At 36.3% G+C, this 16,257-nt stretch overlaps 1 protein-coding gene across 1 annotated transcript in view; it reads right to left on the bottom strand.

Annotated features, from left to right (window-relative positions):
* The window catches only part of DLGAP1 (DLG associated protein 1), a gene marked incomplete at its 5' end in the record, with an annotated part of 138,779 nt that extends 123,011 nt beyond the window's left edge, over positions 1-15,768 (bottom strand). The window contains 2 exons of the mRNA XM_082754037.1: positions 1,209-1,423; positions 14,815-15,768. Of these exons, the coding sequence (XP_082610163.1) occupies positions 1,209-1,423; positions 14,815-15,768 (1,169 nt within the window). The remainder of the gene's footprint in view (positions 1-1,208; positions 1,424-14,814) is intronic.
* Between the last annotated feature and the right edge of the window lie 489 nt (positions 15,769-16,257).

The raw sequence follows: 16,257 nt of genomic DNA, 5'->3' as shown, positions 1-16,257 counted from the left end.
GACAATGAGACAGCTTTCTCCCTGGACATTAATGGACAGAGCAGACAAAATTCCTGGTTTCCCCTGAGACAGTCAGGCAGGCTGCTATTGGGAGCTGGAATAAGTATGTTCTGGTCTTTTGGTCTATTCATCACTGATGTCAAGAGCATGACATTCTTAACAAAGATCAAACACCTTCCTCTACAACCTATTTCTCAGATAAAATCTCCGGGAAAAAATAGGGTAGAGGAGGACAAGGAAAGGGAGGAAGTTAATGAGCAAAATGCAGGAGTCTTTTGTCTTTAATCACAGATACTAGAAGAGATACATCTCTTTTTATTTCCATTTTAAAGCTACAGCCTTAGGCATGTTGTACTAAAATTAAGTTATTTTTGGTTCGGTGAACTATGATTCACTATAAATTTTTGCAGAAGACAGACAGAAACAATTATTGATTTAAATCCACACTATTTTCCTTTATGGATATAATTTATTTGATTGCTTTAGGAAAGCTCTCCATTTTAGAATCATTTAGAAGAAAACACTAATACCCAAACTATCAATTTGTACAATTTTCATGAGAATTTGGTCTCTTTTAAAATGATCCAGTGACATAAAAAATGACATAAAAAACATAAATTTGTCGTCTCTCTTGACTAAAGCTTTCATAAACAATTTAAGTATTTTCACTTTTAGTTGCATTTCTCCACAAAATAGTGTGATTGTAAGTGAACTAAGGAGTGGAAACCACAGATTTGTCTGTTTTCAAACAGTCATTGTTCTTTTTAATTAAATGTCAGATGCTCTCTGATGAGTTGCAAAGATTAGCTTAGGGCTAATTTCGCATGTGCTATTCATGATGAGTATATATACACATATATATGTATACACACATGCAATTATGTAAAGCTTCTGCAGGCCTAAGTTACAGTTCAGCAAAATATTCAAAGAACAGACCTACTGTACACACCTGAACACTTTCACTTAATACTAACAGGCTGAAATACTTTGCAAATTCAAAGCACAGGTAGTGGAGCCCCTTTTTGAAGTAACATTGAAATACATGGTCAAATCTACCATAATTCAAAAAAGCTCGTACCAAAAGTGACCAAACACAGTTGTTAAAATACTTTCCTTAACTGGTGCCTTTAGTGAAGGACAGAAAGAAATAGGAAAAGAAAATGTATCTCTCCATGGAGAGCTCTATATGATGTCGATGACTGACTTACTTGAGGGTGGTGAGCTCTGTAAGGGATGGCTGTGTGGCCTTAAGATAGCTCTCTCTCCGTGCAGCAATCTTTGGAGATGGCTTCGGACTTGTGTCTGAATCTCCACTGTCATCATCCCCCATGGCTTTGATGTAACTGCCACTACGCATTCGTCGGCAGGGAATCTCATCATCTTTCCCTCGTGGAGTGTATCCAGACCATTCATCTTGAGGAACCTGCAGTTATAAACACAATTCCCTTATTAGTACACTTTTCCCTGTTGTAATTGCACAGCAAGATTTGACCGTGCTAAGCTGCCACAGAAACATAACTAAAATTCACACAGGCAGGGGCCCATCCTCCATACCATTTGACTGTGCATTGTAGTTTGCAGTGGAGGCCCCCTTCTCTCCCTGTATAGTCACAAATGCCTCTGGAGCTATGCTATTTTCCAGTCGTTATCTTGAAGTTTCCAGAAATCTCTCTAACACAGGAGCCTCATATAGCCCTAATTCTGGGCTGGATAAATCTGTTTTTCTTTGGTGAATACCATTTTCATTCAAATGATTTCCAGACAGATTACAGAGCAATCTTGGTTCAGCTCAATGTATCGAATACACATGGCAAAGCAAGATAAAATATGAATCTCTAAATCACAGTCATTTCAGATAGAGTATGCATGGCTACATGTGAATCTGCACCCACCAGAATGATTTTGGTTAAAGACACACTTCAAGTTGGTATAGCTATGTAGTAAGCATCACAAAAGTATGTTTGCAACTTCAAAATTACAATAATGTAGCTTCTATAGCATAATTAGTGCAAATGGATTCTCATCAGCTTGCAGGGATCTTCCTTTTGAATTATGTTAGTCTGCATATCTGAGTCATAAAACTCTCTATTCCTTTATTTTTCTTATTATTATTAACATTCATTATTTCTTTTGATCTGAAGCAAGTTCTGTCCACTCTTTGCAATGGAGATCTGGAACACCAAGAATGTGTGTTCACAAGATTTTAGGACACAGCAAGGGACAGTCCAAGAGCACCGTTATCATGCCCACTCATCCTCTCCCTTGCTTGCTCTTGGGGCTTCTGGCCATCGTAAACCAACACCTGCACTTCTGTAACAGCAGAAACAACATGCAGTGGAGCAAGGTTCTTGAAATAACTGTCCTAAAGTTATTTTGCAGATCCTTTACTATTTTATAGTAAGGGTGCAACTGCAAAAGCACATTTCAGTTAAGCATATTAATGTTAGATTTAAATAAATGTAGTTACGGATTTCTACTTGTTCACTACTTTTTTGATTAAACATAGAGTCTCAAATCAGGTTTACTAAAAATTTTCCAACAGCTTATAAATACTAACTGCTAACAGGACAATCAAAAAATGTGTCTTTTCTATGAAAAGTTTGCTCCTCAACAACATTTAACTTCTGGTGAGTACCTTGTGCATCCATTGCTTCATAAACTTCAGCCATACCATTTACATGCCATCTTGTTTAGAAAATCATAACTTACTTCAAGAAGGACCTTAAGGGGTATGAATATATTTCAAAGTCTTTTTTTTTTTTTTTTTTTTTTTTTTAATACTTGAATGATGGCATGCAGTAATCAGTATTGGTAAGAAGTAATTGAATAACTATACTTAAAAGCACTTGCAATATCCTTCTTCTAGTAAAGGGGAAGACTCTAAGTACTAGAGTATTACAAGCTAAGAGTACAAAGCATTTACAGAACCCACTGGAGGAAAAGAGTTGAATATACAGTTCTGATAAACCTCAATTTCAAATAAAAAACATATGCAATGTTTCAACTTTTAAGTTTATGCCTAGATCACAGGCCTGGACAGCTGATGATGTCTTTTTTGGGTGTGTACATCTTCTCAATGTGCAAATGAAAATAATATTTTCTAGTGGATTTGATTTTGATTTTTGACATACAGGAACATTTTACACTCCTCCTCCAGCACACTTATGACAGACAGACAATAATATTTTTTCCAGGTTTGATGCTTGCATTGCTCTTAGGGCTACAGCATCAGCAACCAGAGAAAATACAATCCGTGCTTATAACATCCCTCATCTACACCTAGGAACCTGCAGCTCCTGCTTGTCAACCTTGACTTTTCAAATGACTTGTACAAGAAAGAAGTTAATAGAGGATTTGTAAAACCAAGCTTTGCTGACATTTTGATGAAATGCTTTCCAATCACTCTTCAGGCAGATATTTAATAGCTAGGAGTATGTAGAGAATCTGTGACTTCTCATAGGACATATACTTTAATCTGTTTAATATTTTATTCATTATGATTTAGTAAAAGATCTGTGATTTTTCTCATTAAAATAAATTAGTCAATTAGTCTTTAATGCACTAAATAAAATATGTTGGTATAACATTAGGGTTTGTGTCTCCAAATGAGCAAAAGTCAGAGGAGTTAAAGTTATTATACTCACACAGCACCCGTAATATAGGCAAACTGAACACTTGTAGATTTATTAAATTACAGACATACAGTTAAATTTAGTGCTGTAGTTTTTAGCTGCTCTACAGATGAGATATAGCTGCTCTGGGCACTATAACTCAGTTTCCTGAGTTCTGTTGTCAATAATCCCATATAAAAGTACATATAATACCTTTCATCCCAAAGCTTCTCAAAATTGATTTAGATACAACAGACCAAGTTTCGAAAGCTGGTTGCAATGGATTTGCCACAAAACATCCTATTTACACATGCAAACACTGTGGACAGATAGAAATGTACTGTGATGAGCTGTGAAAGCTCTAGCTGCACAAATTACATGAGATGATAAGGAGGAAGTCTCCAGTTTGAGCTCTCCTGGCTCAGGGAAGTAGGGCAGTTTATGAATAACAGCACACTATCTTTTTAGTAGCTCCTTGGCCTTTTAAACAGAAAGTTGCAGAAAGAAAAGCTGAGTTGTTCACATAGAGAGCAGGGACAAAGCAATCTCAAGCCACAAGCCCAGTGGGTGTTTTGTGTACTGAAAGCTACTTGCATGTGCAAAAATAAAGAAAATTATACAAATAACAACGCAAGTCCCATTACCAAATCACAGTTTTAAGGATAAAACCTGTATGGGCCAAAGAGAAAAGGATGCCTGTAGTTAGGAAAAACACCCAGAGTTAGAGAACAACCTAAAAAAGAGAACAGTCTAAAGAATCAACCCAGCTGTATAGAATTTCAGTTTAAACATTGAGAAAAGCAAAGTGTTTGTACAAACTATCTTAGCTGCCTAGGCAAAACTTCAGTAGAATTATGTAATAGATATTTAACTACAAAGGTGGGGACATCTACTATTTTGTTTAAGCAGTTTGAGCAGTTTTATTGCAGATATGTAGATATTTATTTATTTATTTATTTATTTATTTTCCATTAAGGTTTCAGTATTTAAAAGAACAACAGGGGTCCAATTCCCCTCTATTTTAAATCAGTTTCATAGGAGCTGGAAACCCTGATTTCAGAAGATGGAGTAGGAAAAAGCAGTGTAACTGCTTGAGAGCACTAGCGAGGTAAAGAAATGCTTTAAAAGTAGTAGATTTTTGCTTTGGCTATTAACAATTATAATGCTTTTTATGAAAGGATCTCAGAGCACTGTCTGTTTATTACTTGAGTAGGACAAACAACACTTAAAGCTCAACATTTCCTATTATTATAACTATTTTATAATAAATAAAAGAAAATAGAATCATAAAATGCTAACATTTTTATACTTCTGTGTCTAAAGACAAATACCTCAAGCAATACTTGCTAAAAGAAGTGACCTGATTTTCAGAGTTGCTTTCTTTGGTGGCTAATACAAATGGCTGTAGCTGCTTATAGCTCACAATCCAATTTACTGTCAAACAGAAGTGTTTGTATCATGGGAAAGAAGAAAAATATAAAATTCTAGCTGAAATAAAATTAGGAAAATAAAATTGGTCACATTATTTCCTGAATTCTTTTCCTTCTTTTCCTATTCTTTTCCTATACATGTGATACTGAACATACTGTAGCATATTTCCTTCTGTTCTGGAAAATGCTGGGAGAAGTATCTATATGAACCTCCATCTCTTTTTTATTTGATTTTTTTTTTTTTTTTTTTTAGTCAGGAAGTCTGCCTAGATTTTCCTTCTTTGGACTATTGGACTTCACTTGAATGTCCAATATTATATCTTGCAAGGTCACATACTGTGCTTCATGCAAGTGCATATGCACAGCAATTACTGCCTTGGAGGATTAATGGCATTGACATACCTGAGACAAAGCTGTTTCATGCTTTTAAGAAAATCATGTTATCCAATTACCTTGGCAATTTCATTTTTTCACTATCAGAATATCAAGCAGATACATGACTCCTATGATTGTTTCTACTCTCATGAAAGAGGTGGAAGAGCTAAACTCAGATCTAACAATGAACATCATTGTTTTTATTAAAATGGGACTATTATCATTCATAGTACTGAACTAATAGAGATCCTGGAAACATTTCATTCTAATCTTTAAGATCATATACAATTTTCTTTACACACCTAAAAATCAAGAGTGTCCTTTAATCATACATAAAAGCCCAGTGAAACAGAGAATCATTATTACTTGAAATACATACAAAATATTCAGCAATGGCCTTTAAGCCAGGCAACTTACTGAATTTATGACTTCAGTTCTTTGCTATATACCTGGAAATAAAATGTTTGTTACAAGTATGAAAACTAAGTTTGACTATGTTTTCTTTCTTTTGATTAAATGGTAGATATGTTTTTCTAAACAGAACAGACTATACAGATAACACTGCCACCAGCCAACATCTTACCTAGATTCAGCTTCATTTAGTGTATTGTTTACCTATCCTGATCTTTAAATAAATTTATGGACTTCTGGAAGTGTTTACACTGTTGTTAGCCAGGCTGGATTGACTGGTTATTATTATTATTATTATTATTTTAAATTTATTTTTTAATATATATAAAGGAATAGGATTTTTCTATCAGATAATCTAGGACCCTGAATAAAGAAACTAAGCAAACAGGTATACTGGCCCCACAGTTTCCAAACACTCATTTTAGCAGCTCACACTTAGTGGTATGTGAAATAAGCCTAGCATGTAAGGACAAAGATAAAGAAAACATTTTTTTATTATTATTTATTCAAGCTTTAACAAATAAAAAATAGAATATCTAATATTTCTAGTTTCCTTCCTTTTACCCAGAATTGTTTTCAACTTACCTTATTGGATGAAATAGCAAAGAGACTGTCTCTATAGCAAATTAAGTTCATTATTGATCTCTAGTTTGATTTGGTTTATTGCAGCTGAAAGCATAAAAGCTTCTCCCTGTGCTTTGCCAAAGCAATGTGGATGACTATAGAAGTAAACACAAGGACTGGAAGGGAGTGGCTAACCATTGCTCACAGCAGTAGACTTGTAACTTTAGCTTTCTATTAGTATGCAAATACTTAATGAAATGAAATCACACAACTGAAGAACAATGCTTAATGACTGCTCAGTGCAGATTTTCAAACCCATGCAATTTGGTTTTCTTAGCCATTATTATGCTTCTTCTGTGTGTTGTTAAGGAAGTTTCAATTGCTATCTTCCACTTACTAAGCCTATTCCTAGCACTCATGAATATTGAATTAATCAGACCAATAAAGATAAGCAACATTTCAGTCTATCAACCTGCATGTGTTAAGAATCACTGAAGTACACAAAAAAACAAGGAAGCCTTGCAAGCCTCGAACAATATATGTTTAGCAAGCTTCAAGAGTTTTCAAAAAGGCAGACAAGAATATTCGTACCATTTAGGACAAACTTAACAAGTTCAGTATCTGCAGTAATTCTTGCTTTAACTTGTATGATTTCAGCAGTCTGGTTCTATTACAAATTCAATTAATTTAGCTGACTTATCTTCATGTTGTTTTACATGAAGAGTATTTATAGCCAGGACAAAGAACCTGCCTGAGATAGAACATTACCTCCTCAATCCTGAGGCTGCAACCTGCATCAAACCTGAATGAGCACTGTGAAGAACTGCAATCTTCTTTACCTTAATGGTAGTTTGAAAAGGCAGTGTGAATACTCAGAGTAAGTCAATAGACAAACTTTTTCAAGTACTGCTACAGTTTATCATTTTCATTTGTTAAAAGATGCCTTGACCACTTGTGAATCTGATTCACAGTCTGTCTTGTGAAGAGGAATTTGTGTTTCCTCCACAGATAATCCCGACCTGACTCCAAAATCAATTTTCTCCTGCTGTTTTACACATAAAAGTCCAACAAAGAGTGAAGAAGGCCACTTGGACACAATGATTACAGCCAAGGGCCTTGCAACTTTGCCACTCCCAAACATTCTGCAGAAAGGACGACAAACAGCTATCACCTCTGTTATTTAAAATCGTGGAGCCTGAGTATAGGCCAGGACCACAGATTAAAACTCCTTTGTTGGTACTCATGGATGTTATTGTTTCTGTGGTAGAGGGCAAACATTCATTCTCATCTTTCTCTAAACCCTTAAAGCTTTCAGTTTCAGATGGCTAAAATGAGATATCACTCCTCACCCAGGAAGGACAATGAGAACCTACAGTATGACTGCTAATGTGAATACCAGTCCTTGAAAGGATAATTTCAATGAGTGGAGAAATGTTCTTTCACCAATAGATGACTTTCTTGGGGTGAAAGTCATCTCCCTAGTCACTTCAGCTCCTGCATACAGTGACTAGCTAGCATCAAAAACCAATGCTGTTAAAGAAGATGTCATTTTACCTTTCTTTCACTGCATAAAACCACAAGCCCACTATCAAGCTGGCAAGAAAATGGCTCATGGATAGAGAACATGTAGCTGAATCTGAAATCCCTGGAAGAGAAACAGATGTGGTGGAGAGTGTATTTTGAGGGAAACAGCCATGATGCTGTTTCTGTTGGCTGACTATAACTAGATAATCTCTAATGCTTTGCAAATGTCTCACTCACACAGGCAACGACTGTAAGTAATGCAGTTAACCTACCATCTCTGGCTGGCTATTAGCTTCTGTCATATTTTAGTATACAATGGCCAGACTTCACTGAGACGTCCACAATGCTTTCTTTTGGATTACAGCAATGAATTATATCTGTGTAAGAAGCCTTTATTCAGCTCTAAAGAAATTTTACTGGTTTCAGAATTTAATAGGATGTCTCAGTGACCCCAAACTGTCACCTCTGCTCTATCTCAGTGGCTAATCAAGGTCACGGTCTTGACTCTCTTCTGCTGGAAACTGAATTGCTAGAGTATAGGAAATCTAGAATTGTTTCTAACAAACTGATCAGCAGGCTGCATTTATGTCAGTAAAGCAAAATTAGTCAGAAATTTATTTGCATGAAAAAACAACTTAAGGTCTCTGGAAGCCTTGGCCTATCAAAGCTGGCACAGTGTCTTTTCCATTTTCATGGCACATTGCCTAGCCTTTGGTAAGAGAAATATTTATTTATCAGAAGTCATATAATCTTTCTACCCAAACAAGACAGTCCATTGCACAAACTCAGTGTAAGCAGATGAGAGGAGAAAGCATGTACAGAAACATCAGATTAATGTTCATGTTGTTTAATTCATTATTAGACAGAAGGTTAGCTGTGCAACAAGCACAGTGCTGGAGACTTTGAAGAGCTGAACAGAGACCATTGCCAGCTGCCTCCAGCTCAAACCACTCGTCTATCATGGTGGTATTCCCCACTCAAGATCTGTGCTACAGATTCCATTCTTGAAACAAACAAACAAAAAAATCAACAGCTGGATGTAGGAAAAATATTCTTTATTATTTAGCACTGAATAAGGAAGGCATGTCACCACTCAGTGCTTTTTTTCCCACTTACTGTGCAAGTTTCCATAAGAAATGTTAGGGATTTTGAACTCTGATACAGAATGAAATGATCTTATTTGCTGGACTGGCTTTGTGTTGAAGATTTTGGTAGAGTTTTATTTATTTATTTATTCCAGGTGAATTTAATGAAAATAAACAGATTAGAACACTCCAGATATTTAAGGTTGCAGAAAGGCTCAACTCCAGGTCTGAATCAAGTTTTATCCATGTTTGTACCAAAATGAACTGTAGTAGATAATAAATGCTGGCTTAAATGCATCCATAACTTTCACAAATGTTTCTGACAATAACACTATATGTAACATAGTGTTGCACAAGCATGTTGCTAAATCCTCTATACTGTATGCTAGCAACACAAAAAAGAGATTCAGCAAACAGAATTATGTTCATTAATGAATGCACTGTGAGAACATAGGGATGTTAACAGAATGAACCAAAAGTAATTCTTCAAGTTAATCTAGAAGAAATAACATCAGTGCCAGTATTTTCAATATTAAGAAGTTACAGAATGGTGTTAAAACCAACAGATAGAAAAATACCAACTTAAGGAGCATGAGCAGATAAAATTGCAGCTAAATGTGAAGTACTGACATTGCCATAGAACAACTCTCTTAGAACTTAGGTGGCCTCCATTTCTGCATTACTCAGATGCCAAAGGTCTGTTCAGGCTTTAATTAACTGAATGAGAACACAGCAGTTGTTAAGGTGAAATATGTAGCAATATCATTCTCATCATTCTTTCAGCTGACAATTTTTTAGAAAGGTAAATTAAAGGACTGAGAGGATGAAGAGGATGGCTATACTGAAATAATCTTCTAAATTTTTCTCCCAGTGTAGTAAAGGCATATTGTAGGTAGAATGTTTGTAGGTTGGCTAAATAACCAACATGTAGGCTTATCAGAATTATTTTTATTTATATATATATATCTTTAAAAAACAGGTTTTGCTTTATTTATAATTCCAATTGCCCCCAAATTTCATAACTTTATTCATTATTCATGTTAACCATCCTTAAACACTTTTAAAACTGGAAATAAATTAGCTTCATGTGAATTATATATATATATTTTTTTTCAGTTTTAATATAGCTAGTAACTAGTTTATTAATAAAGTATGAACATTTAACAATTTCTAAATATTTTCATGATTTTTTTGTTACCTGGAATACACCTAGAAAATGTTATAATGTTTGACATCTTATTTCAAAATTGCTTGTTTAAATGGTTTCACTAGCTTTACTGAGACATATGTGTCATATGAGTTGAGTGAAATACTTTGATACCTGATACTGGCAAATCACAGGGGTAATTATACATGCTTCATCTGATGTATGAAAATATTCATTAATATTAGTGGACATTAAAATGCAACATCCATATACCTCGCAAGGATATACTGAAAGATTAATTTGAATATGGTAGTTATGACAGAAACACAGACAACACGAGTAAAGAAAAAGTAGAGAACAGCAGAAAATGCAGATCAACTTGCCCAGTTAAGCCCAATATAACAGACCTAACAAAGTTCTGTGTCATAAAGACAAACACACTGCAATTAACATGCTGCATTAACAAATCACATGACAGATCCTGATCCTTATAAGCATCCTGATTTGGGATAAGGCCTTACCTTGTATCTGGCCACCCATGGACACAGACAACAGAAAGATGCTGGGAATGAGCAGTATATCCTAAGAAACTATGGAAGTGCTTTGTTCCAAGACTGGAAAACAAGTCACTTTAACTATATCAGTTTCTTAACACTATAGGACATACTGCACATTACAGACAACCTTCCCATAGGAAAATGAGCGCCGTACCAACCGGAGTCGTTCGCCACTAGATCCAGCCTCTGAAAAACCAGGAAATGCTTATCACACCCCAAAACTTGGCTTACAGTTTTTATAGTATTTCCCATATTCTCCCACCAAAGGATTATTGATTCAAATGCAGAGCTCAGATGACTGCACAGTTGTCCCCACCTACTTCACTTCAGCTTTCAGGAGTAAACTTCCTTCCTCAGCCCTGAATATCTGACACAACTGACTTCAGTCTCATCAAATTGGGTCAAAAGAAAACACATGACTGACCCACATTAGAAGAAAAGAGGAATAATACAAAAAATGTCATCTTTTATATTCTTCTCCATCTCTTTACAAATGGACTAAGGACTACGGGAATAGTAATTACAGGGAATAATGAACAGCAAAATTATAATTAGAGACAAACTATGCAGTGTATTTGATATTCTATTAACTTCAACAATCATGAATTCATAGTGAAACAAAAGTGTCAGAAATATCTACCAGTGTATTTAGGCCCTATTGCTTGCAGAACAAAAGTCTGCTTATATTTCATGTTCTATACTTTTGCTTAATTTTAATTATTTCAAAGGTGAAGCTACCAGAGAAGTGGAAGCTGTCCACTGCCTTATAGATTATTCTCTATAAGGCAGGGAAATCTTTTTGAAGAATTTTGAGAAAACCACAGGTCCTTCTCACCTTCCTTCACGTTAGTGTGATTGCAAATCTGGATCAAATGAAAATATTTTTCTTGAAGTAGGAAGGAGCTCGATAAAGGACTTTATCTTTCTACTGTCCAGATCCTCGTTTTTGAAAGGAGAAATGGAGAGAAGAGGGAAAAAGAACCCCATCCCCAAAATGCCGCTAAGAGGAAAAGGTTTACCTGATTGTCTTTAAACCATCCTGGGAACCAATAACCCTTTTTGAGATAACAGTCACAGAGTGGAGCCAAGCCTCCCTGATTCCTCTCTGCCCTTGAACTCAGAGGCTGGACACCGCACCTCAGCACCTGTACTGGAAGCGGAGCCTGCCGGGGTAAGGAAAGTCTGTGCGATGCGAGAGGACACTGCACTCAGTCCAAATTCCAAGTTATGAGAAATAAGCCCATCTGTAACATGAACTACTGCCAGCTCCTTTCACAGAATGGTTATGTGGAAAATATCACACTAAGTGAGATAATTGTTTGTTATTTCCATGTCTTTACACTGAGAATTCATCCAGATACTTCAGTGGTAAAAGATGTTACAAGCAAATATGAACTCTATTTTATCTGTGATCTCTGATATACTCAGAGCTACCAGGACAAAGAAAATGTTTTTGTACCCTGAGTTGGAACATCACTCCTTTGTTGTGTCCAGATACTACCACAAGAACAGTTTTCGTGAGCAAAATAGTTGCTTCTTTTAAGGATCAGAGAGTTTATGTCCTGGGCTATAAACAATGACTTAAATTACAAGTGAGTTGATAAGAGCATCTATTTAACATTTAATGAGTTAAATAAAGCAACAAAGAAGCATTCTATTAATTGATGTCATTATCAGAGTTGTCCAGTACTGTCATGAATTTGCAGCTAAATAGCTTTTATCTCATTTAGTGCATTTCTAATTGTTTTAACAATGTAGGACACCAGCCCTTTGGTACAATGATTAGAAGGTCACCAGGAAAACAACAGATAATCTGAATACTGCTACAGCCCACTGACAGAGTGATACTCTGTTGTTGTTAACATATATTCATATAACAGGACAGCCAAAAGGCCTCAATTATGTTCCAGACCCCGTTGTGCTGGACACTGGGGAAACACAAAAGGAAACAATGTCCAAGCCCTAGAGGGCTTGTAGAATGAAAAGATGAGTGATGCAATGAAGAGAAAGGCAATGGGATGCATTCAGCCTTACTTTTTATGATCTATACCTATTTTTTATCTTTTTATACTGCCAAGAGAGAATAATAATACTGACCTGCTCCCTTAAATCTACCCTGTTCTGTTTGAGTATTATTTCCAATGTTAATCAAGACCCGATTCAAATTTTTTTTTTTAAACAATTTCAGTCCAGTTACATTTCTCTGACTTTTACAAACAAGCATACAATTAGAAAAATGAAATGAAATAAATGAAATGAAATGAAATGAAATGGAAAACTAAAACAAAACTATGAATGTGAACATAAACAGTATGAGAAAAACAGTATGAGAAACACAGAATTTAGTTATTTTAATTCCTGCCCTTAACAGTTGTTGGACATATTTTCATACAGACACAGATAATGTCCTCTAATTCCACTTCAAGGGTCTATTCCCATCAGTTAAACATTGTCTAAAAGTCCCTATGGAGGTGTTCGTTTAAAGCCGATGCTGGCACAGTTTTTTGCTCTTTTCTAGCCATCTGGTCACAAACTGAGTTGTCAGCTATTTTATCAAAGCCTGAGAGGAAGATCAAAGGAGTAAACAAAAACATCAACAAAGAAATCTCAAGGTCCAAAGTAATCACAACAATTGACTCTAAAGTAATAATTTATTGTCCCTCACAGAATTCAGACAAAAGAGACTTAATACAACAAATCTGAAAAGGCTGTAACCTTAGGCTATTCTGAAACCCCTGTCCCTCCCCAGTCCATAAGAACAGCTGTAAACATACTCTTAGCACTCTTATTATCCCCTGTCTTCACACTCCACTCCCAGTAATTAATAGAAAATACACCGATCCACTTCTTTACATTTAAAGCTTAGAATCCCAGATGCTGGCATTCAGAATTATTTTGCATGCCATTCAATAATACCTTTTAAGATCAATTTTTAAATGTGTATGCCTCGGTCCTACGCTTTTTCTGCGTACTGGTTTAAACAACAGAATGTGAAAGCTGACTGTATCATTAAAGCACCCATATGAGAAAACTCCTTACAGTTTCTATACAAATAGACAAGAGTCCCACTACATTAAAACGAAACCAAATTGTCTCAGCAAACCTCTTTTTTCCTCATGGTCTTCTCTCTTCTCTGTGCAACGTTGTTCCATCTTACACATACACTTAGATGTGCCATAAGTGCTCCGTTTTAAAGTGCAAAAAAGCTATCCACAGCTCCCCTAAGAATGAAACTGTTTTAATATTTTCTGATCCATGTTCCTGCCACAAACATTCACCGGCAGTATGATAGCTCCAAGAGCAGACATCTGATTCTTGACATTTAAAGATACAATACTGGTGAAAAATAGTGACGCTGTATTAACTGCAAACAGCTTGTGAGGGAGTAGGTGATGTACTCCTAAAATGTATAATCAGAACAAGCAATAATTTCAACCTTTTGCTTTTATATTTTTGACTCAAAGCCATGAGAAAGAGGAATAGCCAGATAAACAAATCTGGACACTTTACAATAAGTATTTTATGAGAATTTATATGCTATGACAAAAAGGAAAGTAGATTGTTTTCCAACAGGATAAAGTATTAAGGTACCTCAAAGTTACTCAAAAGGGTCTCAGAAGCTTTCATAATAAAATAAGCAGCAAATGAAGGCAAATCCTGAAATTACAGAAATCAAAGAATTTGTATCCTGGTAACATTCATTTAATTGACATTGTAATGCTAACTACAAGCACTACAACATCACATTCTCTATACCCCTACTGTGACTGCCTTATAAATTCAAAAAGTACACAAAGAGGTCTTATTTTTCCCACATGAAAAAATTAAGCCTGTTCTAACATGAACTGTTTCTTTGAAATATTGAATGCTGACAAAGAAAGAAAAGAGAAGAAAAAATAAAAAAGAAAAAAGAAAGTGAGAAAAAAAAGAAGAAAATGAAATAATAAAAAAAAAAAAGCAGATTTATTTTTAATTTCAGCTGCATGGCCCCTTGTTTAGTGATTAGAAATCTCTCAGGAAAGATGAAATATCAGAACAAACCTCCATCCCTCACAAACACCTGTGACATGGCAGAGCACAGTTAACAGAAATCAGTTCTCCACACTGTACCTGGAGGTACTGACATGACCGTTCCTGTTGACACGTCTCTGACTTCAGCACTGTCTGGTCCATGTTAACTGATGCTTTCTGGTAAACTTCACGGGCTCTGCTCACGGTTAATGTAGAGGACCAAGAGCTTTTCTTCATTAACTGGGAGTCCAAATTCACAGGCAGGTTTGCACAGGTAGAGCACTTGACATCATTATTGCTTCTGGATGACTTCACAGTATGTTCACTAATAGTGTTATAGGCTTCCATAAAGTATTGGGAAGAAGAACGATCAGGACATCTTCCCATGGTCATGACCCCACTGGGACCATGATAAATGCAAACATCATTGTCCAAGTTGTCATCTGAACTCCACCATCCTGATGCATTGGATCTGGGCTTACCTTCTGATCGCCTTTCTTTACTCTTGCTGCGCTTCCCATACCTCATTGTCTGTGACTCCTCTGGGCTTGCTTTACTCCCATTGACACTCCCCTTGGATGGTCCCTCCAGTGAATGGGACTTGGTAAAGAGCTTTTGGACAGAATGAACCAGGTGCCGGATCCTCCCTGGGCTGTCGCTGCGGTGCTCCATGGCAGTCCGCTTGTACTGCAGAGTATGGTAGCCATCCCGATTCAGGGGCAGCTGCCGCTCAAACTGGTCCAAGAGGTTGGCAGGAATGCGATTAGTCTTGTTGGCAGTTCCATGGGGAACCAGAGCACACTCGTCCTTAAGTTCATGGTGCGAGTTGTAATGTCTCCGAGGAAACGTGCTGCTGGCAATCTGATCATTGTACGGCACCATACACTCTGCCTGAAAAGAGTTCCTTTGAGTGTAGTAAGGGTGGTCTGCAGGATGAGGGTCCACTGGGTTTAACAAATATGGCTTCCTGTCCGGGTGATGTGGCAGACTGTCACACGGAGGGTCACAGGTAACCCCATGATGATGACTACGGCTGCTAGATAATCCCTTCATCGTTGATGCAAAGCAAGTCCCAAAGTCATCTAATACGTATGGCTATGCAACGGGCAGGTCTCAGAGAAAGGCCTAAAAAAAATGAAATACAGCAGAGGCCATGAGATATTCAAGCTATGAGAGAAAACAACACGTGCATTTTTAGCATTCATTCTTACTATAAAAATAATTGGGATAGACCTTCTTGTATTCTTTTTCTCACATAATCTTTCCCATGGCAGTAGTGATACGGGATGCCTAAATAACATACAAACAAAATGATTTTGTTTTCACCAGCTAGAACACAGATGCAAGTACATTTGTACATTTTCACTCATACATTGCTTTAACAGTGTAAGGGATTTCAACACTTAATATCCACTTGCAGTTATTTGGCCCTGAAGTTTCTCACAGTGTTATAGACTGTTGTTTACTGCTAGTTGAAAAAGAAAATCTTCATCACATGTGATATAATAATCACATGGTTTGAAGCCAGATAGCCTCATTTCA

Source organism: Aythya marila, assembly GCF_965140915.1.
Source record: "Aythya marila genome assembly, chromosome: 2".
NCBI lineage: Eukaryota > Metazoa > Chordata > Aves > Anseriformes > Anatidae > Aythya > Aythya marila.
This window is presented reverse-complemented; position numbering and strand designations above follow the sequence as displayed.